Source organism: Ursus maritimus, unplaced genomic scaffold, assembly GCF_017311325.1.
Source record: "Ursus maritimus isolate PB19 unplaced genomic scaffold, ASM1731132v1 scaffold_14, whole genome shotgun sequence".
Lineage (NCBI taxonomy): Eukaryota > Metazoa > Chordata > Mammalia > Carnivora > Ursidae > Ursus > Ursus maritimus.
Window position 1 is genome coordinate 61,645,437 of NW_024423786.1, and position 26,328 is coordinate 61,671,764.

The 26,328-nt window shown below is 56.0% G+C and overlaps 1 protein-coding gene across 1 annotated transcript in view; it reads left to right on the forward strand.

Moving 5' to 3' along the window:
- The window catches only part of NTN1 (netrin 1), a 162,449-nt gene that overhangs the window by 113,222 nt on the left and 22,899 nt on the right, over positions 1-26,328 (forward strand). The window contains exons 3-4 of the mRNA XM_040630022.1: positions 1,273-1,422; positions 3,992-4,045. Of these exons, the coding sequence (XP_040485956.1) occupies positions 1,273-1,422; positions 3,992-4,045 (204 nt within the window). The remainder of the gene's footprint in view (positions 1-1,272; positions 1,423-3,991; positions 4,046-26,328) is intronic.

Genomic DNA, 26,328 nt, shown 5'->3' on the forward strand with positions numbered 1-26,328 from the left:
ACTCGGGTGCCCCGTCTGTGGGCACAGCTCCTCTTGCCCGAGCAGCCCGGGCTTGGTGGGTGCCTTGGTCGCTCGGGCTGCTGTAACAGCACACCACAGACGGGGTGGTTTAAACAAGCGGTGTGTTTCTCACGGTTCCGGAGGCTGAGAAGTGCAAGGTCAGCGCACCCCAGGTCCGTGTCTGGGGAAGGCCGGCTTCCTGGAGCAGGGGCGGCTTCTTGCTGCGTGCTTGTGCAGAGAAGTCCCTCCCTTCCTCTTCTTAGAAGGGGGCCCAGCTCCATGACGTCATCTCAACCTGACCACCACCTGAAGGCCTACCTCCTGGCCCCATCACACTGGGGTTTAGGGCTTCGGTGTGAATCTGGGGAGATACAAGCGTTCAGTCCGTAGCAGTGGGGTTGCCCCCCATGATGTCCTCCGGCCACTCCATCACTGGGATCACGTCCTTGGAACACAGGGAGGGACCCTGGGATGCAGCACACACCAGGGTGGGCCACCCCAGCTCTCTAGCCTGTTCCAAACCGGGGGAAGTGGTGTAGGGTCTGCTCTGGGGTACAGCAGCCCCTGACCTCGGAGTCAGGACCTCTAGCTCCCAGCATGGCCGCTCCGTTTCTGCGAGGCCCTTGGAGGGTCCTTCCCCTCGCTGGTCTCTGCACATCTAATCATGGGGTTGAACTAGGTGACCACTGCGGCCCCGGGTGGCCCCTCGGACCTCCTGGCTGCCCATCAGGGTGGGCGCGGCAGCCTGGCGAGTCTCACCTCTCTGGCCAGCCCGTCTGACCTGGGAAACCCCAAGGCTGTATCGGGTCCCAAACCCCACGCCTCCCACCTGGACGGTAGGGAAGGAGGCCTGGGGCAGAGGAGCGGGGAGATGCAGACTTACCCTGTGGGGGTTCAGACCCCTCCGCTTGTGATCGGCCTGTGGGCTTTGCCCTCCCGAAAACATCCTCGAGTGCCGGCCTTCCCCTCTGGGCTTTGGAGGGGCTCCCTGCTCTACTTCCTGGCTGCCAAAACGGCCTGTCATGGTGGTCCATTTTGATTTCCATTCCCATTTCCAGGGAGGCAGGTGGCCGGTGATCAGAGCTTCTAGAATGTGTGTGTGTGTGTGTGTGTGTGTGTGTGTTTGACTGGGCCTGCCCCCCCTCACCCCCGTGCTTCCCCCCTCCTCCCGGGTATGGGGTCCATGGGGCGCCCCGAGGCGGGGCGGGATCGCAAGGGAGGGGCCGGCCACCCCCGCCTCCCTCTGAGCCTCCTGTCGTGTGTCCTCCACAGCCTGCGATTGCCACCCCGTGGGCGCGGCCGGCAAGACCTGCAATCAGACCACGGGCCAGTGTCCCTGCAAGGACGGCGTGACCGGCATCACCTGCAACCGCTGTGCCAAGGGCTACCAGCAGAGCCGCTCTCCCATCGCCCCCTGCATAAGTACGTGCCAGGCGCCCTCCGCCTCCCCCTCCTGGCTCTGGCTGGGCCGTGGGGTCAGAAGCCCTCTCTGAACCCCGCTGACGTCCAGCGGGTTGAGCCTGGGCTCAGCCTGGGAGGGTCCTTGCAGAAGCAGCTGGGAGCTCAGCAGAGGCAGCCTGCTCTTCTCTGTCCCGATAAAGACTGAGTCTCCGGCTCCCAGGGGGAAGCAAGCCCCTTTCCTCCACCCAGGGCCTAGTCCCATAGTCTGCCTTGGCCCCCAGACCTGGGGTGGCTTATTCCAGGGGTCAGGAGCTGACGCTACAGGCTCGAATGCGTGGCCCCCCCACGGCATGATGGCTCCCCTTAGAGTCCTGGGGGCCCCTTGGACCAGCTGTTAACCCCATAGTTGCTGGAATGAGAGGAGGGGGCGAGCAAGACGGCGGGGGCCACCCAGGGGCCGCGGCTCGGAAGGGACTTAATATTTTATAACTGCTAGGATCGTACCAGGTGTTACGAATGGAGACTCAGCCTTGGTCGGAAGTCAAGCCTGGCTGGGAGCCGGCCCCTGGCCCTTGGCCTTCTTGATACCGTGTGCAAGGCTGACCTAACCCAGAAGGGAGAGCAGAAAAAAGAGCGGATCCCAGCTAGGTAGGCAGGCCCGACGGAAGAGGTCTGCTTCTGAGGAGCCGGGGTTAGTTAGCTGGCCCGGGGATTTGACCTACCACCTGTTTTTGTGGGGCTCAGTGTTTTCTTTTAATAATTCTTTAATGATTGAAACCAAAGTCAGAAGACGAATATTTTATGACACGTGGAATGCTTGAAATGAAAAGTGAGTGTCCATAAAGTGTTAGGGGACACGGCCATGCCCGTTGCATACCTGCTGTCTCTGGCTGCTTTGAGCTCTGCAGCTGGGTAGCCACAGCAGGGACCGTATGTATGACGTGCGGAGCCGGACATATTGACCCGCTGGCTCTTTCTAGGAGAGTCCGCTGGCCCAGGCTGGTCACAGCGGTCCAGTCGCAGCGGATAACCCAAATCCCGGCCCCAGGAAATTGAGCTCCGTATCCATGCATCGCAGAACACCTTGACACGGTTTTCACGACCACCTCTACTCGTCAGAGTCTCACAGCTTGCAGAAACCCTTCTCTTCCGTCTATCCAAAAAGCTGCCGAGTATTTTTAGAAAGCTGGGAGGAAACCCAGCGCTGCCACCGGGGGTTGTGAAAACATCAGAAAAACAAACGAGCTCAGAAGTGGCTGGGACCGCCACTTCAAAGCCCCAGGAGGAAGGACCTTGAAACGGAGCTGATGATCCGCAGTCAGGGACAGAAACCTTGGGAAGCGGGAATTCTCGCTCTGCGACCTGCCCTGGCAGAGGCCAGGCATTCCCGCCAGCACTGAAGACTGGCTCTCCACACTGGGGTTGCTGGGAGCTCTTGCTGCGGCCGCCACCTACAGGCGCCGAGACCGTGTTTCCAGGGAGGGGGCTCCTGCCTGTCGGGTCACAGCTCTGGGAGCCGGGCCCTCTGGGCACCTCCCGCAGCTCGCGCGAGGCCCAGGCCTGGTGCTGCACATACCTGAGCCATCAGGACCACGGAGCTCCCGACAGCTAAGAGAGGGCCTGGTCTGTGGTCTGCTGCTTACGGTGACAGGCCACCTGGGGCTCGGTGCTGATAAAATCCCACTGAGGGCAAGAGCGGACCCCCGAATGGAGGGCTGGGTCTCAGGCATGCCCCCAGGCCCGAGCGAGTGTTGCGTCTTGACCCACCAAGCCACAGGTCCCAGCTGATCCTGTCTGGGGGTTGAAGGAGGTCTTACCCTGAACAGTCAGATAGTGGCCAGAGTCTGCGTGATTCGTGGAGACCTCTGTGGCCCCCCTGTTCATGTGGTCCCTCACCGGAGGAGGCGAGGCCCTCCCCTTGGGGACTTTTGGTCGATGCCTCGGCGTCTTTCCCAGAGACTGGCGGAACTTCCCCGCCTTCTCTGAGCACAGGGAGGAGTCAGGAGCTAGTAGGAAAGAATTGGCATTCGAGGTAGAAAGGGCACGACCCCAGGAAAGCACCTGCTTCTCTCAGGCCCTTGGATCTCCCTTAGTCAGCCTCTGGCCACCGAGAAAAGTGTGAGCCCGTGGGAACCTGAGCCAGGGGTGCAGACCCCTCTCTGCATGTGCGAGGCACCTCCCAGCCCCCTGTCATGCCACCCTGCCACAGAAGCCCCCCCCCCCCCGCCAGCGGGGGAGGTCCGAGGGGAGCAGTCACATCCTACGTGGGGGGCTGGGGAAACCCCATCTGCTGCCGCAGGGGCCCAGCCCAGTGCAGGGGGCAAGGTCAGCCCTCCGTGCTGTGGGCCCACCCTGCCTTTTCTCCACTCTTGTCCCTGCCAGGTGGAGGGACAGTATCCAGAGGAGAGCAAGGCCACGTTCTGGGACCGTGCCGGCTTCCTGCAGCTCCCTGACCCTCGTCCTCTGGGGCTGAGGAGTGGGGAAGGGAGGAGGGCCCAGGGGGGACTCTCTGCTCTGCTCACCTTCTTCTAAGGTCAAAAATAACGTCTTCTTACCTCGTTTTCTCTTCCTTCCATCCCGAACTGCACAGAGATCCCGGCGGCACCACCGACCACAGCCGCCAGCAGCGTGGAGGAGCCAGAAGGTAGGCGTGTCCTGCTTTGCCCTGGGGACGGCAGGGGTGGGGGGGTCAGAGCTGCTAGACTCCTCAGAACCCCCATCGGGGCGCTGCTGGGTGTGCGTGGTGCCCCCCCCCCGCCCCCGGGGCTGGATTGAGAAGTGTGGAGCCACAGGGCATTTTTCCGGTGAGGCCCTCTCCAAGAATGAAAGGGGGAGCTTCCTGGCACCTGCAGGCCTGAGACCCTCAGAGCTGCCTTCCTCCTGCTCGTCCAGCCTGGCTCGCAAAGTGTCCGTGTGCCCAGCACCGCCGGAGCTGGGGCTGCAGAGAAGGTGGGGATGGGGATGGGGTTGGAAAAGGCATCCTGAGCCCAGGGGTCCACGAACAGGATTCAGGGGGCCTGGAACCCGGATAGGGACAGCATCACACCCTCACTGCGCCTCACTTCTGCCCGAAATTGAGCGCTCTCTCCGTGGGCCACAAACCCCCAGCAGGGTGGGCAGCCCGCAGAAGTCACAGCAAATTGCACACCGCGTTCGAGTCGGGGCAGAGATCAGGAAATACCGGGTATGTTCGCTGTGGCTTCATAATGACGGAAGTTACTGGCCCCACTGCTAGACCCTGATTTATAACCATTAATAAAGAAGCACGTATATTATGTAACTGTATCGTAAAGCTGGGTTTTTTGGAAAATATTTGGATAGGTATATTTCAGGATTATTCGTTTCCTTTGTACTCTTGGGTGTTTTTATTTTGCATTTAGAAATATTGCTGGGAGCAAGGGTCCCCGGGCGTCCCCAGACGCTTGGTCCAGGAGGGGTTATGCAGCCTGGGCTTTGGGCGCAAAGAGAGCTCGTGGCCTGGCTAGAGGGGGCGCCTGCCTGGTGGAGAGCAGGCCAGGCCTGCTGTCAGGTCAATGGCCCTCAACCAGGACAGGACACAGGAGCATTGCAGGGAGTGTCTGAGGCCACACCATGGAAAACCACAGAGATCCTGGTCTTGGGTTGTTGGGCAGTCTTCAGTCCCCTTTGGTGGAGCTGCGGGGGGACCCTTCCTGGGGAAACAGCGATGGGAAGGCATCGTAGAGAAGTGGCATCATTGAGTACCTGGGAGGCGGGATGAGGGAGCTCTTTCTGTAAAAACATAATTCAAAGGAACCTCCCAATTAGCCCAGCTCTGGGGCGGTGGGGGGTGGGGGGAACAGTTTGGAAGCTGGAAGACACTTCCCTTTGGCAGAGTTTTGGTGCTTGTTTCCTCCTTGTGACATGGGTCCCAGGCAAGCTCCTCCTCGGACTGGTGTGCCAGCTGGTCCAAGGGCAAGGCGGGTCCCAGCCTGTCTGTCGCCTCCCTGTTTCTGGTCCTTGCAGCCTGGCTTGAAAACGTGCAACCATCTCGCCTGGGCAGGTGGAAGTCTCCTGAGCAACTACATAGAAACACTGGTAGCATTGGGCTCGGAAAAGTTTTTCATAGCCGTTCTTTTGATTTCCTGTGACTTCTCTTGCTTCCTCCTGCACCTTTCAAATCACGACTTCAATGAAGCAGGCATCCCATAAAGGCCCTGACAAAGCGCTTTCTTCATGGAGGGGTGAAGCAGGCAGGTGTGATGCTTGTCCTGGTGCCCGTAGCTTGTGGCCTGAACCTTTCTGACCTTCTCCGGGGCTCTCCAGGTGCCCGGAAGTCTCTGGGGTGCCCTCCAGAGAGCTGAGGCCACCCCCAGGCCCGGAGTGCCAGACTCTGGAGCCGGCCAGCACCATGCAAAGCCCGGCTCGCCTGTCTCAGCTGGCCGGCACATTGTGGGCAGGCCAGGGGCCCCCTGGGAAGCAGGCCTGGGAGCTCATACTTCTGAGCCTGTCGATTCTCGCTCCGAGGACCCCAGCAGCTGTAGAAGGGCTGCACCCTCAGGGGCTCCCAGGTGTGGGTGCTGGGCTCGGGGGTGACCTTACACACGGCCCATCTGGTAGCCTTTCAGCCCTTCCATTTTTCATGGAAGAAAATTGGGTTTATATATAGTGTTTGAATGGGGAAGGTCTCTGTACCAGGCTGCCTGAGAAAAGCTTGTTTACTTTTGCCTGTGTAATGGAGAAGAGTTAATAAACCGAGAATTTGTCCCAAAAGCTGACAGACATAACCTCGGCCTGAACCCATCCCGTCGAAGGGCCGGCTCACTCAGGGAGCGCTGTCCACCTGCTCACTGAGCTGACTGGGACCCTCTCTTAGGGCAGGGAGGTGAGGAACGCCATGCCCGTGTGAGGTCTCGGGCCCCCGGGGTTGGGGGTGGGGGCCCTGGAGGAAACCGGGTAGGAAGGGGATCGGGGACCACCCACTCCAAACCCACCTACTTATGGTCACAGAGGCCTCCACCCCCCGGGGCCTAAAAGAAGGCCACCTGCCTTCCCTTGCCCTCCATGAGCCCCGAGATGGTTGTTATCTGCACGTTTGTTTGGTTCAGTGGAAGGAGGGAAGGAGTGTGGTTTGGAGCCAGGCGATCTGGGACTCATTCTCCGCTGGCTGTGAGGCCTTGGACAGCGCATGGATGTCTGTCGGCTTCCCTGGAAGAATGAAGGGCTGGGACCACTGGGGCCCTCCCTGCCCTGCTTCTCCTGGTAGGAATGCCCTTCCCCTCCTGCTGAGCTGGCTTTCCCTTCTGGAATGCCTGCTGGCTCTCTTCCTGCCTCTGGCAATAGACTTGTCTGCCGTCCCTTACAGAGCTCTCGGCAGGCAGAGACGCCTGGGGAACTGGTTGACAACTGACTGCCCCAGGCCTGGTTTGGAATATTTGCCACTTTCCCTGGTGTAAACACTCCGCCAGTGGCCTGTCTCCCCCCAGCTGCGGCCCTTCGAGGTGCCTCCTGCCATCTGCTCCGGAGGGGGGCCTGGAGAGAACTCCAAGGAGCGCCGCAGCTGTAGGAAGGGCTCTACCCTCAGGGGCTCCCAGGTGTGGGTGCTGGGCTCGGGGGTGACCTTACACGTGGGCCCTCTGGTAGCCCTTCCATTTTTTTGTGGAAAAGAATCGGGTTCATATACACCTGCAACCTGGATTAGCTTGGCTCTTTCTCATTTTCGGCTTTCGTGTTGCAAGATAAGGCATAGGTTGGGTGAGTATGGAAAACCAACTGATAACACCTGAATTCAGTACTGGTCGGGGCGGGACAGTGGGGAGGGAAGAGCACTGGTTAAATCGGGAGCCCGGGGACTGACTTCTGCCTGATCTGGTTTCCTGAGACAGTTGTGTGCCCCCTCCCCCCAGCCTGTATCCACGGGGATACATTCCAAGACGCCCGTGGATGCTTGAAGCAACAGATAATAGGGAGCCCTGTTCATACTCTGTTTTTTCTCGCACAGGCATACCTGCGGCCGAGTTTAACGTATAAATCAGGCACAGTAAGAGACAAACAATAACTCATCATGAAATAGAACATAGCAACAGACTGTAGTAAAAGCTATGTGAATGCGGTCTCTCCGTCAACATAGCTCACTGTCCTGCACTCGTCCGTCTTCCGGGGAGGAAGTGAGACGGGAAAGCGCCCGCGTGGGGCATTGGAGGAGGTGAATTGAGCCGAGCTGAGGTCTCCCGCCTGCGCACTTGCTCACGGGGAAGGTGGGATTACGGCGGGAGTTATGGGCATGAGGGCAGGTGGGGAGGGTCAGCTTGCTGGAGGCCTCTTGAGAGGACCTTGGGAGGGAACAGGGGGCACTGCCCGGGGCGGGGGTGGGGTGCAGCTGAGGGGGCTGCTGGGGGTCCTTGTCACAGCCTTCCCAGCAGCTGCTGTGGGACCCTGAACCTAGCGGAGAGTTGAAAACTGGAAGTCGGTTTAAGGTCAAGTGCTCGACTTCATGATAGCCGAAAGGTGGAGACAGCCCAGATGTCCATCGCTGCTCGAATGGGTAAACCCAGTGGGGCACGTCCATACGGGGGACGAGTATTCAGTCATAAAAAGGAATGAGGTAGTGATACACGTGAACTAGGATGAACCTTGAAGACCGTTTGCAGAGTGAGAGAAGCCAGAGATAAACGCCCGCATAGTGTATGATTCCATTTATATGAAATGCCCAGAATGAGCAAATCCAGACGCCAGAAGTAGATCAGTGGTTGCCAGAGACTGGGAGGCGGGAGAAATGGCGAGTGATGTTTGATGGATATGGGCTTTCCTTTTGGGGTGGCAGGAAGGTTCTGGAACTTGACAGTGGGGATGGGTCCTATTGTGAACGTGCTTAATGTCACTCAATTGCCCCATTGAAAATGGGTAAAAATGGTAAATTTTAGGTGTATTTTACCACAATTGAAAAAAAAAAAGTTACGTGCATAAGGTCAAGGGTCCAGGAGAGACATGAATCTGGGTTGCTTGGGGTGGGCTGTGTGGAGAGCAGGAGCCATGAGGACAGGGTCCTGGGGCATAAGCAGCGATGGGGGCATGCTTGCCCTCCTATCCCCTTGGTCACTGGCGGAATTTAGAGGCCAGGGGGTGTCTTCGAGCACCTTCTCATGTCATTTCCACGCAAGAGTACCTCAGCTAGGACATGGGGACGGCAGACGGCCTCTGTGCTTTCCAGACAGTCAGCAGGGGCCATGTTCCCTCCCGTTATGTAGAAAAGGTCTGGCCACACAGCCTGCATCCTCTTTCTCCTTTGGGGGTCACTGGCGAAGGATGGGTTTCCTGGGCCTTCAGTACTCCTGCTGTAGGAGAGAGGGACCTGTGGGTCCATGGGGGGAGGCACTGCTGGCAGGAGCTGGGATCGCTGACCACATAGGCAGCCCATGCCACTTGCAAGAACAGAGTCTGTTAATGGACGGAAATCCTGGTTTTCAAAGGCGGTACAAAACGGGATGTTAGACTGTCCGGGATCAGCTGTTTCAGTACGTGACCATCAGAGAAGTATGACCCCCAGAAGAGGTTGCACCAGACACATGATTAAAGATAAATAGATTCTGGCTCAGTGAAGAAGGGGAAGGAGACGACATTTATGGAATGCTTCCTCTGTGCTGGGTACTTTTCTCAATTATTACCCGTTAATTATCCGTTCCCCTCAGAAGAGGTGGGCACTGTTATTAGCCCCCACGTTACCCAGGAGAGACTGAGTCACAGGGAGGTTCATAAGGTATCCCAGGCAAGGTCTCCTGGCCTCGGAGTCTGCGAGTGGCATTGACCTCCGTGTCATTCTGTCTCCAGGGAGCTATGCCGGTTGGCCAATTTAGGGTAATTTTAGATGTATCTTCCTGGCCACGTGGTAGCATTCTACCAAGACAGAAGACAAACTGGTGCATCTGTAGGGGCCGAGCACCAAGGTAGAGGTGGAGGGGGCAGCCGGTTAAAAGCTTCCGGTTTTTGCAGGTGCCTGTTATAGTGTCTCTAGGGGGTGTGGTCGGTCGGCATGTGGGGCTGGCGTAGAGGACCATGCAGAGCTCTGTCCCTTTGGTCACAAGGCGGCCCTGAGTGAGACGGGGCAGATGGATCTGCTTATAGGAGAAAACAGTTTGGGTGGGGGAGCAGGTGCCTTTCTCACACACGGGGTGATACTTGCATCCTAAAATCACGGCATTACAGAACCTGCTGAAAATTGTTACAACGGGCAGGTGCGTGGCCGGGAGGCCATTACACAATGAACATTCAGAGGGCAGTAAGTTTTCTTACGTATCAGCAAGAACTACATAAAAACAGAGTCCTAGCAAGTGATAATGTTAAGGGGATGTCTGGCTGCAGTAAATGATCAATGAAGACACAGCATTTGTATAATGGAAACAGAATTCCAATTAGAAGAGTACCAGAAATACCAAATGTACAGAAATAAATGTAGCATTAAAAGTACAGAATGTAGATTTTTACAAAGGGTAACACTTTTCTAAGGGACACTATGGAAGACCAGGAAAAAAAGGAGAAAAAAAAAAAAAGGAAGATTTTAGCACATTCTGGGAGGCTGGGACTCAACACTATGAAGTGCCAATTCTCGCCCAGGTAATCTGTAAGGTTAGCATGATTCTAGTCAAAATCCTAATGGGACAGGACAGGGTTCTTAAGTTCAGCTAGAAAAATAAATGAGTATTAATAGTCAAGAATTTTTTGAAAAGAAGAGTAACGAAGGGCGACTTGGCTTACCAGATTTTTACAATATTATAGCCAGGATATTTAAATTATATGATAGAGAAATCACACAAGCTGAGTAGAAGTCCAGAAATGGACACAAATGTAAACATAAGAACTTAGTAGAGGGTAAAGCTGTGATTACTAATCTGTGAAGAAAGGATGAGTCAGTCGATAAATGGTGCTGGGAAAACTGGCTATTTATTTTAAATAATAATAAATGAGATTACTACTACAGGCTGTAAGCCAACATAAATCCCAATGGATTAAATATTTCTATTTTATTTTATTTTATTTATTTGAGAGAGACATAGCGAGAGAGAGAGCATGAGCAGAGGAGAGAGGGAGAAGCAGGCTCCCGGCTGAGCAGGGAGCCCAACGTGGGGCTCGATCCCAGGACCCTGGGATCATGACCTGAGCCAAAGGCAGATGCTTAACCAACTGAGCCACCCAGGCATCCCAAATATTTCTATATTTTTAATGAATCTTAAAAGTTCTACAATAAAACATATCAGCATCAATGTAATCTTGGGGTGAGGAAAGCTTTCTAAATATGATACAAAAGTCAGAGATCATAAGAGGAAGGATCTTAGGTTGATAAAAGTAAAAACTTCTGTACGTCAAAACTCTCTATAAGCAACAGAAAGACAAACTAAAAACTGAGAAAAATATTTGTGACATGGATGACCGAAGATGAATATCCTCAATAAATAAAGAGCTCTTATAATTCAACAAGAAGGGAGGAGATTCTATTACAACATTGGGTTGAGAGAATGAGCTAGAAACTTGGAGAATTGATAGACATGGCAATATGCATCTGAAGTATTATACTTACCTAGTTAGTAATAAAGAAACAACATTAACAGTAATACCATTTCAGAACTTATTAAACTGACAACTATTTATAAAACGAAAAGTAATTCCCTGTATTGAAAGGGTTGGGGAAACAGGCACTCACCCACTCTGGTGATGGGAGGTCATGTGGGTACTACTTTCTATGAAGGATGATTTGGCATCATGTATCAAAATGTATCTTTGATGCCATGCCTTCCTTTCTAGGCACTTAGCGTAGGGAGAGAGTGATGTGTTTATAATAACAAAAGAGGGAAACAACCAGATGTCTTTCAGTAGAGTTACTCAGTTATGGGATATCCATAGAATTACATGGTAGGAGAATACTCAAATATGAAATGGAAAGATACAATATATTAACAAAGCAGATTGCACATGGAGGGTCAACGTCAGGGAAGAGTTGGACCAGATGCATGCGTAAAGACAAATACATCCCAGAGGGTCAACTTTGGTGAAAAGCCTGGCTTGTAGAACGTGTTAAGTATATGATTTCATTGTGCTCGCTTAGGTCTGTGGTTCTCGGCGATGGGGCTAAATTTGCCCCCAGGGGACATTTGGACCTTTCTGGAAGACGTTTTTGATTGTCACCACTGGAGGGAGGGTGGTGCTGCTGGCATCCGGTGGGGAGAGACCCCTCCGGAAGACACAGGGCAGCCCCCACAACAAAGAATGATCCAGCCCCATATGTTAATAAGTGTCATCAAGGTGGTAAACCGACACTGGATAAAATCCATGTGTTTGCTCCCAAAGTATTAAGGAAAGAAGTTGCTTCTTTCAGAGATAGACCAGCTCATTTGTGACTTACGCGTGATATTGAAATGGGTGCAGCCAATGGTTTAGAAAACGATGTTTTCTCAGGTCAGCGGGGAGATCTTGTGTTCGCACAGGAAATGTCGGCTAGTCCATTTTCCATGGCAAAGGTAGGCCGATCTAAAATAAAATTTATCCCCAATTCTCAGCGTTCCTATAAATTACTGTATTTTGGAATTAACGTGACTTAACCAATTGCTACACTTTTTATTGTGGAAAAACCTCAGGGCCGTAGAGGGGACAGAGTGGTGGATACCCACATTCCTGTCACCTAGCCTTAGCAAGTCACATTTTGCCCCCTTTGCTTCAACAATTTGTTTTTTTGCGGAAACATTTTTAAAGGAAAGCTTAGGGGTGCCTGGGTGGCTCGGTTGGTGAAGCGTCTGCCTGCAGCTCAGGGTCCTGGGATAGAGCCCCGCGTTGGGCTCTCTGCTCAGCGGGAAGCCTGCTTCTCCCTCTCCGCCTGCCCTGCCCCACCTTGTTTTCTCTCTCTCTCTCTCTGTCAAAGAAATAAGTAAAATCTTAAAAAAAAAAAAAAAAAAAGAAAAGAAAAAGAAAAGCTTAGACATTACGGCATTTCACCCCTAAATATTTCAGAATCCCATTTCTGAAAACTAAGAACACGTTTCTAAATCTTCTCAATGACGTGGTGCCATCTTACAAAATTAACAAAAAGTCCTTCGTGTCGTCTGGTACCCAGTCGGCCTTCACACTTCCTTGGTCAGCCCCAAACGTGTTTTACAGCTGGTTTGCCCCATGGTTTCCGTGTTAGAGGCTCTGCGATAACATGCTTTACAAAGTGTCCTTTTCAGAAGCGCATCTAGTCCCTGGGCGTGGGCTGCTTTGGAGGCTCTAATCACGTGGAGTGGCATGTCTGATGCCAAGTGCGACGTGTCTGCCACCCATCACCGTCACTAAACTCGTGGCTTAAAGAAGGGGCAGGGCCACATCTGGCCTGAATGTGGGCTGCCCCATGGCTTTGGGGGTGAGGGGTGGGAGGTGTGGGCTCTGAGTTCCCTTCAGGGGAATGTCCCTGAAGAGGGGGTGCCTCCACGTCAGAGGACACAAGGGAGTGAGACACCATCGTAAATCCTTGCCACGCGTCTCCATGGTGGGAGCAGAGACCTTCCATGGTGAACTGCCATCTGCTTTGGCCATTGGTGACCCACAGAAAGGGCCACTGCCGAGGGCCCAGCTTACTGTTGGCTTCCCCGTGGCCAGGAGACATGAAGCAGACCTCTTTCCTTCCTTCTCACTCTGTCTGTCTGTCTGTCTGCTTTTCTCTGCCTTTCCTTCTGTCTCTCTTCTCCACCCCTCTCCACCACCGTCCTTATTCCCTCTCCTCCCCCCAGTCTCCTCCCCCTCCCCCTTTGCTCATCCCCACTGGGGGTCTGCACAAAGGGCTGGGGCAGAGGTCAGGCTGGGGGTGAGCAGGGCCGGGAGAGCACCGCCACCTCCACCCCCTGCCTGGGGCCTCGGTCACCCCAGGGAGCACAAAGGAGGCCATTTGCATAGCGGGCTTCAGGACCTGGAGGAGGATAAAGGGATGAGCCCGGAGTTCAGAGGAGCGAGGGGGCGGAATATTTACTCCTTCCTGGGAGCTCTTCCCACTGGGGACTCCGGGGGACGGCTGATGGGAATGGGGCAAGTGACAGGTGTCAGTGACAGAGGGGATTGGAATCCCTGGGGCCCGCCCCCCATGTCATACAGATGTCACAGGGTCCTTGTTGGCAGAGACTGAGGGGGTGGTGTGCAGGCTGCGGGGCTGGGCAGAGGCAGGCTGGAAGCCTCCCCGCAGGGTTCCTGTCGAGGCCCCCCGGGCTGGGCACGGTGGGGGGTGCACCATGGCTGGGCTGTGCCGGAAGCTGGCTGAGCCCCTGAGCCCACGGCCCGTCCTCTGTCTTGGTCAGGATCGCGGGCAGGCTCGGCCCCAGCAGAACCTCGGCAACCACTGACCCGAAGCAAGTAAGGCTCCCAGCCCGGGTGTGGGGGTTGGGCAGCACCCACAGCGGTCCCTTCGATTTCTTCTACAACTTGTATTAGTCCGCCGGGGCGACCGTGCGGCTGAAGCAACAGAAGTTGACTTTCTCACTCATCCGGAGGCTGGAAGTCCAAGATCAGGGTATCCGTGTGGCTGGGTTCTGGGGGGTTCCTCTCCCTGGCTTGCAGACTGCTGACTCACTGGGTCCTCACACGGGCGGGGACAGGGCCCTCTGGCGTCTCTTCTGCTAAGGGCCCTAATCCCACTGTGGGAATTGTGGCGGGATACCACGCAGGCCGTAGCAAGTCATAATAGCAACGACCTTAAACCATGTGGTTTTTTACTTAAGAGCATGGATTGCGAGTATTTCATGATTCTCTCTCCGTCCCGATTAAAGTGTCCGTCCCTCCAGGCCAATTGACGGTTTGGGGCTCAGTCTTCTCAACGAAGCCAAATAGGCTTCATGATCTACTTGGCCCCTCCCAGCTGGTTAGGAAGCCAACTGAAGTCATAGGGCCTGGTGGTCCCTGAGCCCAGGGGTTGCAGTGGGGCTTTTCCAAGTCTGTGTTGAAGGGACCATAGGGGATTTATTTTTATTTATTTATTTTATTTTTATGTTTTAGAGATTTTATTTATTTGAGAGACAGAGCGAGAGAGAGAGAGAGAGAGAGAGAGCACACAAGCAGGGGGAGCAGCAGAGAGAGGGAGAAGCAGACTCCCCACTGAGCAGGGAGCCCGATGCAGGGCTCGATCCCAGGACCCTGGGATCATGACCTGAGCCAAAGGCAGACGCTTAACCGACTGAGCCACCCAGGCGCCCTGGGACCATAGTGGATTTAGACCAAGAAAGGTGCCGAGACCTGGGGGGTGGGGGGGAGGAGAAGGGGAGAATGGACTTGGGCATTATCTGCCCACTAACTGGGCACCCTCCCTACTATGAACATAGACCTTCAGGGTTGGAAGGAGCAATGTGGCCTTGAGGCGGGAGGCCACCAGCTCCCTCGCCCTGCATCTGGGATGATGCTAGATTGCCCTTCCAACCCCACCTCCTGCTGAGCAGGACTCTGCTCTCTGCTGCTTTGTCTCTCTGCTCCTAAAGCTGTGCGTCCCTGCTGTGCCCCCAGGCATGGCCACGGAGATCGGGGACCTTGTGTCTTTGCCCCCCAGGGCAGAGCATGAGTTCAGTAAGAGCCACCCCTACTGGAGTGGTCAGCTTCTCCCTAGGGAAGATGGTGCCAAGTGTCATTTGCCCCATTTTGTGATCTCTGCTCAATTGTAAAGGGCTCTGTAGGGTTGAGAAAAGGAGAAAGTCATTTTGTTTGCAGATTAGAAATGGACTGGGGTCCAGGCTGGATTAGACTTTCCACCCATTGCCCTCCCCCATCCCCTTCCACACCCAGCAGGTGGGACACACCCTTTGTTTACTGGCCAAGCATTCCTTCTGCCCCACGAGGCCACCTCCTTCGGTTGGGAAGTCGTATGTCAGCGTCTTTAGCAGATGGAGAAAGCTCTGAGCAGGTGAACATCTTTTTAGTCTCTCTGGTCCAAGATTGTCCTGGCTCTGGATTCCATCCCGGCCCTTTTTCCTCTTTGTGGCAAAGGTATTGCTGTAGATGGGAGAAGAGGTGGAATGCCAGCCATTCTTTTGGGTCATCCGGGGCCCCAAGACAGAGATTCTTGTGCAGATGATATTTTGAGGGGTGTTCTCGGGAGAAACCAGTAAGGGAGCGAGGGAAGGACTGGGCAGCAGAAGAAGCTAGGAAAACATGTGGGTTTGGGAGAAGTCTGGCCTCAACCTGATCCTGCAGAGAACTCTGAAGAGTGAATCACACGACAGTTATCCTGCTTAAAGGTCAAAGGGCTGGACAGTTATACCTGCCTGTGTAGCCTGGCCATAGGCTATGGACTGCGCCCCTGGTGGGGTGTGTGTGTGTGTGCAACGTCCCAGATATTTGCAAGCAGAGCAGTTTCCATCAGCCAAGGGCAAGCCTTCAGAGAAGGTGCAAGTGGGAGCTGTTAGCCACCCAGCACCTGCAGCTGGACTACATTGCCCAGCACCTGCAGCTGGACGTGGGTGCACCGGCCCCGTAAGGGAGCTCTGGGCAGGGTACCAACCACATCTGCGATCCTGGGTACGTTATTTGAAGGGAAAACAAGTTTTATGGGGATTTGGGGACCATCTGTGGGTTTCTGTCTTGTCTGCTCCAACCTCCCTACACTGTAAAAAGACTGGTGGTTATTCTCTGGGGCCCCGTGTCCCCCCTCTGATACCCAGCCAGTCAGTAATGACTATTGGTTAGGGCAGGCTATGGCTACAACAAGAAGCCCTGGCAGCCCAACGCAGGTGTTTCTGGTGGGGCGGCTCCGTTCCAAGCAGTGAGTCAGGGGCCCAGACTCCTTCCATCATGTGGCTCTGCCTTCCCCTAGGGCCTTGGAGTCATCACTGGTTTGGCGGGAGAGAGCTTAGGGCCACAGGGGGAGATTTGTCTGGGAATCACTTCTACCCGTGTCCCATTGGCTAGGACTTAGTCACATGACCGTACCTGACTGCAAGGCGTGCTGGGTAATGTAGTCTGTAAGCCCAGTAGAGGCTTCTCCGGGTATCACTTCTACCCATGTCCCATTGGCCAGGAGTCAGTCACGTGACCACACCTGCCTGCAAGGGGTGCTGGGTAACGTAGTCCCTAAGCTCAGGAAGAGCCTGAACCGGGCACACACTTTCGCCATAGACCTTTGTTTGCTCTGCTGACTAAAGGGGCATCTGTGGCCACCTCTGTCATCCTGGCGCCCCAGGTATTGGCACTGGAAAGAGATGGTAAAGTGTGAGGGCCTTTTCTCTGTGTAGGAAGGACGAGGGATGTGCATCCTGGCCGACAGCTGCCCGGGTTTGGGGTGTAGCCCCCCCACCCCCACCCCGGGAAAGTAAGCAAAGGCGACACCGGGTTCCAAGGCATGACCTCATTGGCAGTGGCTTAACCAGCTGGGCTAACCCGCCGAGCAACCAGCCGGCAGACGCTACGGGGCTACAGGCATCCCCCTTTCATGACCTTCCTGGGGAGCCCCCAGCTTAGTCTCCCCCTCCCTTGCTCCCCTGAATCACCCTTCAGTGTAGACAGCAGCTCCGGGCTGTGTCCACCATTGGCTCTGGCTGGAGAAGTGTCTCGAGAGCCAACTGGATCCCCATCGGGACAGCTTTGTTTTCCCTGCCGAACACAAAATCCCCTGTTCACTCGGAGAGCCGACAAGGAGACCCCGTGCGGCTGGCCCTGTGGGAGCAGATTCCAGTGAATACAGCGCCCGAGTGGCTTCAGCTTATTAAAGGCGAATACACAGGATAACTCTGCCCTCCAAGCGGGGGCCAGAATGGAAGGCACAGAGCTGTTACAGGGGATTAACAGCCGCAGACGGACGTAGGCAGGTGCAGCCTTTTCTGCAATTTGGAAGGGTTTATGAAATACGGATCCTGTGCTCTATAAATCCTTCCCCTGGCCTCTTCTGGGCTACAGGCTGAGAATGCGGATTTCTTGTCCGGCCAGGCTTGGTGGTGTTGGGAGGACTACCCACCCCTCCATTCCCAGCATTCCTTGGGCATTCTAACCCGAGCATTTGTGCACTTGTCTGTTTATTCATTCTGTCTTCATTCATGCATCCCCTGCACATTTACCGAGGGCCTGTGGTGGGGCCCGTGCTGGGTTTACAGAGATGACGGAACACGGAGCCCTGAGATCAGGGGACCGTGGTTCACTGTGCAGGAAAGACGCACAGGTGATTCCGAAGCAGACCGTTACCTGGTACAGTAGAGACAAGTGTTCACGTGACAGCAGCTACCCACGGCCTTCCACGGGCCTCCCAAGGGCAGGCTTCCCCGAGAGCCTGCTGGGTCTAATCCTCCTTCATCCAAAGCCTCAGGTCCAAGGTGGCTCATCACCCTGGCAGATGAGCTTCTGTTCCCTAACGGCAGATAAGGAGAACGAGGGGCATAGCTGGATATTTGGGGTCCTCGAGCAAAACCCCTAGAAAGTCCATCTAACGTGGCAGAGTTTACATCTTAAAACAGCTCAGGGGGCTGTATTTGTCCAGCTTTGATGCCGATTCGGTCTGCCTGTCTTTCCCTTGTAGGGATGGGACCCCCACCATCTGCCCCTGCCGGAGACCCCTCGTGTAGCTAGACCTAGCTTATCTTTCTGCAGCAAGCAGACCTCCTTGTCTGTCCTCTCCGGTGGGTTTTCAGGGCTCATCTCTGGTGCAAGAGTTGTGTTCGAGGTTTTGATGAGCATGTTATTGTGGGGAGGGGGGATGACGGGGGTGGTGGGGGCCTCAGGCCTACCATAAAGCCTGCTCTCCCAAGGGCAGAGGCACGTGACATCAACGGGCTCTGAGGAACTGTGGGGGGGGGGCATAGGTTGCTATGGCCGGTTGCTAACACGAGCTGGTGCTTCTGGATGCCGGGGGCAGAGCTAAATGGTGTGTCCCACACGTATGCCCCCACCCCCAGGGGTCAAAGCTGGTTAGTCTTTTTGCACCCGAAATGTCCCGGCAGCCTCTCGGGAGGGCTGTGCCTGAACTTCTGGTGCGGCACGTGGGGATCGGCGGGACTCCCAGCCAGGCCTCCACTCCTGAGGCACATTGTTCTCTCATTGTGGTTCCCTCTGGTTTGGGGGCGGGGGGGGGATTCTGAGCACCCTCCAGGACTGGGAGACAGATGCGGAGCACCAGTTGGAAATCCCGTGTCTGGGGAGTTGCGGGAGACCAAAGAGGCGCTTGGTTACAAAATGGAAGACTGGTGTGGAAGATGACCTTGGCCGTCTCGTGAGAGCCTAGATGTGTCCAGGTGGGGAGGGCAAGGCAGGGATGAAGTCCAGGGTGTCCACTGGCCTCTTGGTGACCTCCAACCTCCCGGCCCTGCAGTGGCTCAGGGGAGAGTGGCTGTGACTGCACCAGGACGGTGAAGACTTCTAGAACCTTCTACCAGGGCGGGGGGGGGGGGCATTTGCATCTGTGACTGTGTGGAGCTGTTGAGAATTCTTTACTTCCCCAAAGCAGACACAGTGCCTTTGTTCTCCACGTGGGAAGGTAGCGGTTTGGTCATGACAGGGCGGATTTCAGTGTTTGCCAGGGTTCCTGTGCGGCTGGGGAACGAGAAACCCCCCTCCCCCCATAAATACGGTTTGCAGACACCTGAGGGATGATTCATGGAAATGCTATGTACCTTTTTTTTCTTTTTAATCATTTTGGATGGAAATCTTTCCCAGATGCCTCGCCCACTTTCCTGCTCACTGAGCAGTGCCCATTGAACACGGTCCCGCCCTTTGGGATGACGCAGTGGCTGCAAGACGGGATGGTGCTGGGGTGCCGTCGTCATCCCGAAGCTGTCCAGCTGTGGTAGGACCGCTTGCCTCTGTTCGCAATGGCCCTCGGGCGTGCACATCTGCTTTTCTTGGTCTCATAGTTTCCCGCCTCTTCTTCCCCTTCCGTTGGCTAGCTCTTCTCTTCCTTCTTCCCACCAGTGGGTCAGTCTCTAGAGGGTCCCCCCACCCTTTAAGTCTGTCCGTCCATCCTTCCATACCATGTTCTAGGGGTGATGCTAACAGCATCCATTCTCAGTGTCCGTCAGGGAAGGATACTTAAGCTATGAACGAAGACCCAGAGGGGTTTCCTTTGCGATGGTGGTTGGGCGGCTCAGACCTGCTCGTCCCTGGTTCTCCCCTTTTCCCATCCCCGCGACAGACAGGTGGCCGTGATTCAGCAGGACATTGTAGTCATGAAACATCTCCACACTCCGCAAGTAAGGAGGAGACAGGATTAGTCCTTCTGGCTCTCACTGCAGAGAACCGAGGAACAGAGAGGTTAAGGAGAGGGACCAGCATGGTGGGGCTTCTAAAAGCCATGGTTTTGGAATTTGGGGAGACCAGGGAGGCCGGGAAGGGAGGGATGCTTTCTTCTGAGGTCTTGGGGGTGCTCTGTTGGTTAAAGGGGTGGTGGGCGTGTGCTTGGCTGGTCCAGAGCGGGGAGCTGAGGCCAGCTGGGGGAGTTACAGAAACAGGCGAGGCTCAGCTCACGGAAGTGCTGTGGAACCCTAGGATCCATGGTGAGGCCGATTAAGGCTCGGGGTAGCAGCAGGGAGGGTGCGGGGTGGGTGGGCCGACCTTCAAGAACCCTTCCAGCTCTGAGAAGGTGGACTCCCTGGCCTGTGTCCAGCGTATCAGCCAGTGGCAAGTGACAGAATAAACCAGGGATGGCAAGAATGTGTCAGCTTTGCCACGGAGCACCCAGAGCACATCAGTGAGTTCTGAGGTTGATTAGTGATGTCTGCCATGAGCTCGGCCTGGGAAGCTGTTGGGTCGTGTGCTGCCTGTTTGCTTTTCCTGCTCCAGGCTTGCTCTGAATCCCTGTCTCCTCTGGCAGTCTTCGTTGATTTTTTTTTTTTGGTTTTGTTTTTTCCTGGAGATAAGTTGCTAATGATCAAGCCCTACAACCAGGAGCCCTGAGTTTCATACCTTGTTTGACACTAAGGACCAGAAGCTCATGTGCCATTTCGATGGGGAGCTAGTCCCAAAACACTTGCAGGAAGAGGAATCCACTCTCTGGGGGCAGCAGCTTCTTGAATGCCGGACAAGGGCCGTGGGGCAGCTGGTGTTCGCAAAAGTGAAGTGTCCCCACCGGCCGGGGGACCCGCGACACTGAACGTTCGGGGCCTCGGTCTTCTGTGTTTGTCATGGAAATGGCAGTGCTGACCCTCGTGCCCGTCTCCTTAGAGGTTGTTACTTAGCTCAAAGGAGGTTGTGGGTGGAAAGCGCTGGGGGCGGGCTGCCCAGGTGTAGACTCATCACCGTGCAGGTGTTCACGCTGGAGCTGGGCCGAGCCCCAGCTGCATCACGTGGATGGGACAGGATCTGCTGGCGGGGAATGGGGTGACCCCAAGGCCTGTGGGACTGGTGGAGAGCCGGGTCTGGGGCCATCTCTGCAGTAGAATTAATCCCCTCAGCATGGTTCAAGCCAGCTGGGGAGGACTGGGGGTGGGCGGCCGGGGGTCAAGAGAAAATTCTGGATGTCCAGGAGCTGGTTCAGCCTGCCGAGCTGTCCTGCCTCCAGTCAGGAGGGCTTTTTGCAGCCCCAGAGGCTCTGGGCAAGAGGCTTTAATCTAATTACATGCTTTATTTGAGCCAATTTGTTTTCCAATCCATCTTGTTCAGCAAGAAGAAAGAGCATGCTGGGGACTCATGGCACCCTCTTGTTCCAAGTGGAGAAGAGGGGCTGCTCTCCTGCCTCACGTGGCCAGCGCAGTCCCTGAACTCTCCCAGCCTGGCCACCCCACCCCCAAAACTGGGCTGGAGGCCGCTCTGACCCCCCGCCCCCGCCCCAGGGAGAGGCCAGGGCTGGTCACTGCATTCATCAGCTGAGGGAGGGAAAGGCTGCTTGCTGGTCCCCTTTTCTGGGGAGGCCAGTGTCCCTATGTCTTACACCAGGCGACCGAAATGGGACAGACTTCCAGGGCAGGCGGCTGGGGGGGGGGGTGTGTGTGGTACTTGTTCCCATGGGGTCAGCCCAGCTCCCAGCCTTGCCTTCCCAGCTCCTCCTGGAAGAGCTGCTCTCAGAATCCCAGGCCCAGTATTTTAAATCTGCAAATATATTTTCATAATAAGGCAGCAGATTGAGAATCTGTGTTATTAAAGTCCAAACCAAACACCAAAGCCCTTGCACCCTCCCTGGAGAGGCAAGATTTATCGGCTGCCTCTGCTCTCCCCAGGCAAGGAGCCGCCCCTCGCCAAGGTCTGGCTTTTGTGTTTCCCAGCGTTTTCCAGAACCGTCTTTCTCCGCCCTCCCTTCGGAGTCCTGCTCTAGGCCTTTGCTTGTCTTTTATGTAGACCCCCGTGTTTTGGGGTGGAGATGGACCCTCCAAAGAGAATAGACCGAGACCCGCAGGAGAGCCCCCCGGGGGGGGGCCGGAGCTCAACGATGTCACTTTTCAGCCATCAGCTTCAAGTACCAACATGGACAGCAGGGCCTCCTGATTCGGGGTGCCACTCAAGCCCTCTCCTCTCCAGCCCAGCTCACGTCCTCTGTTGTCACAGAGCTTCACGGATGCCCAAGCCTGGACGCACGCTTTCTCGTGGGGTCACCGAAGAGTTGCCAAGGTTGCTGACTGCGTCCTTTGTATGGGGAGCCTGTGTCTGTGGGTCTGCTTGGCCGGGCAGGCTTGGTACCTCCCAGGGGCGACTGTTTTTGGCTTATTTTGTGCCCCCATGTCCCGTGGGTTCGGCGAGCGTTCGGGGGTGACCCGCACTGTGCCAGGTGCTAGGACCAAGGGCCAGTGCTCCACCGGGAGAGGGGCCAGCCGGGCTGTTCTGGAACGTCGGATGGGCAGCTCTGGGGCCAGAAAGGAGGCTGATCGTGGAGGCAGATGAGGCTCCTGTCGGGGGTCCAGACCCCCCCTCCCCACGCCAGCCGCTGCTTGGTTTGGGTCAGTTTTACAGTCTCTGCTGAGGACCAGGGTCCGCCAGCCCCAGCTTTCTCGCCGCTCGTCATTCACCGCGGTCAGCTGGGGACGGACGCGCTGAGCGTGCTCCCAGGGCGGGTTAGCAGCGCCTTGTCCTCTCCGCAGTCCCAGGCGAGAGGTCATGTCCTCAAGAGGCCGTCTCTGTCTGACATACCTGGTCTCTGTCACCGCATCATCGTTACTCCCTCCTACATCCTGCGTGTGGGCGGGATGGTTATTGTCATCACCGTGACCCCGTTTTACTGATGGGGAAACTGAGGCTCGGTGTGGTTAAGGGCCCCAGATCATTGGGCTGGTGATGTGACCCCTTTTTACAAGAAATAGCTGCTTCCCCCGGAGCCCCTCCCAGGTGACTTCCAGTGACACCGTCGGGGCCAGAAGCGGGTGCATGGCCACAAGGCTGTCTTGGAGAGTATTTAAGTGGGAAACATTGGGCTTTGCTATCTGGGAAGAAAGGAGGGTGGGTGCTGGGGAGGCGGTCGCACATCTGTCAGACCCAGGTCTGATGGTTGAGCTGTCACGGCGGGTGGCTCTGTGGGGGGGAAGTATGGGAAAGGAGGGCCCTGGGTGCCTTTGTGCAGTGCACATGCCGCCCACCCTGCAGGTGCAGCAAGGGACCATCCGGGAAGCCCTGGGCACCTGGGGCTGTAGCTGGGGAAGGGACAGAAAGGCAGGGCAGGGCTCCCTTTAGAGCATGGGGTGGGTGCCAGAGCACCAGCCTCGGCTCTAAGCCGCTGAGCCCCCGGCCCCCAGCTTGATGCAGGAAGAGGACCCGGCACTTGGTTCGTGCCACTAGAAAGCACGCAGGTCCATACGTCCCCACCGGAATATGTAGCTGCACTCCGAGAAGAAAGGAAGTTCGTGGGGCCGAACGACAAGGCAGGTTTCCAAGAGCTTGGGAGCTGGCTCTTTGTAAGGACAGTGCAGAGTGGAGGTCGTGTTCTGGGGGCCTCAGGTGTGAGGTGGGGCCTGGGCAGCTTGGGGGCCCCATCCCTGCTAGTGGGGGAACGAACACCTCCCTCCACCCACGCAACATAGAGACCCCGCACCCCGCAGCATCGAGCAGCTGAGGCTGGACTAGAACCTTCTGGTGGCTTTGCATTCCATTTAAAATAGAATCCAAACCATACCGGGCCCCGCACGGCCCATCAGACTGTGTGAGTCGCCTCTCTGCCCCCTCTCTTCATTCACTCTGTGCAAGGCACCCCAGCTTTCATGCAGTTGCTGGAAGGTGCCAGACATGATTCTGCCTCAGGGCCTTTGCACAGGCTGTTCTTCCTGCTCGGAACCCTCTTCCTTCAAATCTTTTTGCCCCACTCCCTTCGCACTGCGTAGGTCTGGGTGTTGTGTTTTCTGCTCAGGGAAGATCCTTGGTCACTCTAGCTAGAGCCGTACCCTCACTCCCAACCATATTCCCAGATGCACAGTGGCTGACAACTCACTTTTGGTCTAATGTGTGTGGAATTGCGAGAGGATGGAAGTTCACACACACACACACACACACACACACACACACTCACCATCTTTTGGGGGATATAGCACTTCCCAGTGGCAGAAGCCCCGTGGATTACAAATACAAGTGTCACCTTGTTGACGACAGTTATCAGCTTATTATAGGATCCCCCATAACTTAGTGGTCCCCGTCCTCACTGAGGAGAGACAGGCTTCAGAATATTTTTAGTGTTTTTTTCTTTCGAATACAAGACTTATATAACTCGTTACAGTAAAATGAAAAATATTGAGAAGCCAAAGCAAGAGCATAAAAACCAACCATGGTCCCACCAACCCACAGTTTGGTGCATAATGTACTCTTCTAGAATAAAATGCAAACCCCTGCCAGGTTGACCAGCCCCCAGGAACCCCCTGATCTCAGGCTGCCACTCCCTTCATTCGCTTCCTCCCTCCTGCCTCACCCTTTGCTGCTCTGTGTGCTTTACAGAGCTAAGTCCTTGTCCTCCTAGATGTCACCTCCCTCAGCCTGGCCTTCATTAATCCATCCCCACACCCATTCTCCACCAGTGCCCTCTGCTCATCGTCTCCCCTTTATGAGTGTCACTCTTGGGTGAGCGTGATCACACCCATGTTATTGACTTGTCCCCTGCCGCTGCAAAGCCCACCCCCCCGACTGTTCCTGAGCCTCATGTACACCCAGAGCCTCCCAGCCCTGGCCACACGGAACTCGCTTAGCTAACTTTGTAAGGGAACGCATGGATGATAACTTCATAGATGTCAGGGCGCTGCACCAAACGGCGTGCGTCTTCCCGTGGTTTTGACATTTCGATGTCAGTTGCATTCAGAGAAGAGGCATTTGCACCTACCCCGTTGTGTGTGTGTCTGTATGTGTGTTTGCCTTTGGCAGTTTGCCAGCCACAAGTCTTGTATTCCCGTTGATTTAAGTTGCATTTCTTGGATTATTTGAGATCGGCCACTTTATATCTCCTTGTCCCTCCTTTTCCCCCCTGTGAATTGCCTGTTCTTCTCCTTTGAATTTTACATTGCTTGTCTTATTGATTCATTAGAGTTCTTTATATATGAAAGACCCTAATCCTTTGCTATCAGTGTTGCAAACACTTTTGGCTTTTTTCTAGTCATTGGCTCATAAGGTTGCAGGTACCTCATGCCTAGCTCCTCTGGCTGTCCGTTGCTGGGGGCTGCCTCATTTTGGGGGTGGAGTCCTTGACTTTTCTGCCCCAGAGCCCCAGGTCAGCAGGGCATTATGTTGTAGAGGCAAGTAGGGCTTAGAGGTGTTGGAGTGGACGGCCAAGACCTGCGTGGGCCTAGAGAGACGTCTGGGTGCTCAGGAGCTGCCTGTGAGCCTGGCTCGCCCCACAAGGTGGCCGACCCCTGGGTACAGTGCTTGTGGGGGAAGATTCTAAGAAGGCGGTCTTACCAGGGGGAGAGCGTTAAGTCGCCTGCAGCCCCGGACGAAGAGGCAAGAGTTGGCTTCACGGGGAGTGCCTCCAATCCTTACCTAATTTACGCAACCCACGGACAGCCGCTGTGTGCAGATGGGACGACCCTGGCCTGAGAGCTTCCAGGCGGCTCTGTGGCTCTGGGGCAGAGGGAGCTGAAGCACACTTTCTCTGGGCAGACTGGCCTCACCTGCTTTTTGTCACCTGCTGGTGGGCAGAGGGGCCCGGGCGAAATGGATGGAGCCAGCGGGGTGTCCCTCCTAGTCCCACGCCCTTGAGCTCTTCCACCCTGGCCAGGGGGGACCAGGAGCCCCTCCCTCCCCGGCGCCCAGCCGGTGGAATCTGCCAACTCGCCCACCCTTCCGGCCTCAGCCTCGGGACGGACCTCGGGGGCTGGTGTCCCTTGCTCATTCCCCCCACGGCCCCACCTTCCCGAGCCCGACAGCCCAAAAGCAGAGAGGCAGGGGTGCTGCTCAGAGCGAGACCTTGGCCAGCTCCCCTCCCTGCTCCGAGGGAGGTGCCAGATGCAGCGCCCCTGGCTCCAACGGGGGGACGCTGGGCCCCGCCTGCCATATGCTCAGAGATGAGCTTCGATCCGGCGAGCAGGCCTGCCCAGCAGGACTTTTGGCACCTGGGACACAGGAGGCAGACCAGAGGGATGAGCGACCCAAGGTGGTGGGAGAGGCGGGAGCGGCTCGGCCGCTGGGATTGGGCTGTACGTCCCCCGCTTGGCTCTTGGCTGTGGCTTGGTCAGGGGAGCAGGTGGGGGGAATAAAAGGGAGGTCGGCTGCTCCCAGGAGGAGCCAGGATGCCAGCCAGCCAGGATGGGCCTGCTGCGAGTCGCAGATGGCAGCCTCCGGGTCTCCGCGGCTCTCCCGGGTCCCCGTGTCCCTCCCTGGCAGCTCCTGTCTTTTTGGGGAGGAGGACGGGAGCGGCCGGTGACCCCGGTGTGGGGTCCCCTGCAGATCTCACTGTACTTACCTGTACACTCAGTTCGAGCCCCAGAGGGTCCCCTGAGAGAGTGGGGGCCACAGAACATCCCTCTCACCCCCACTCACTACTCCTGTGCGGGGCAGACGGAGGCGCTGGGGGCCCGGCCACCGGTCCAGGGAGGCTGGGACCGCGCCGGCCAGAAAACATGGGCCCGATTGGTGAATCAGATCAGTCAGCTGGTCTGCGGG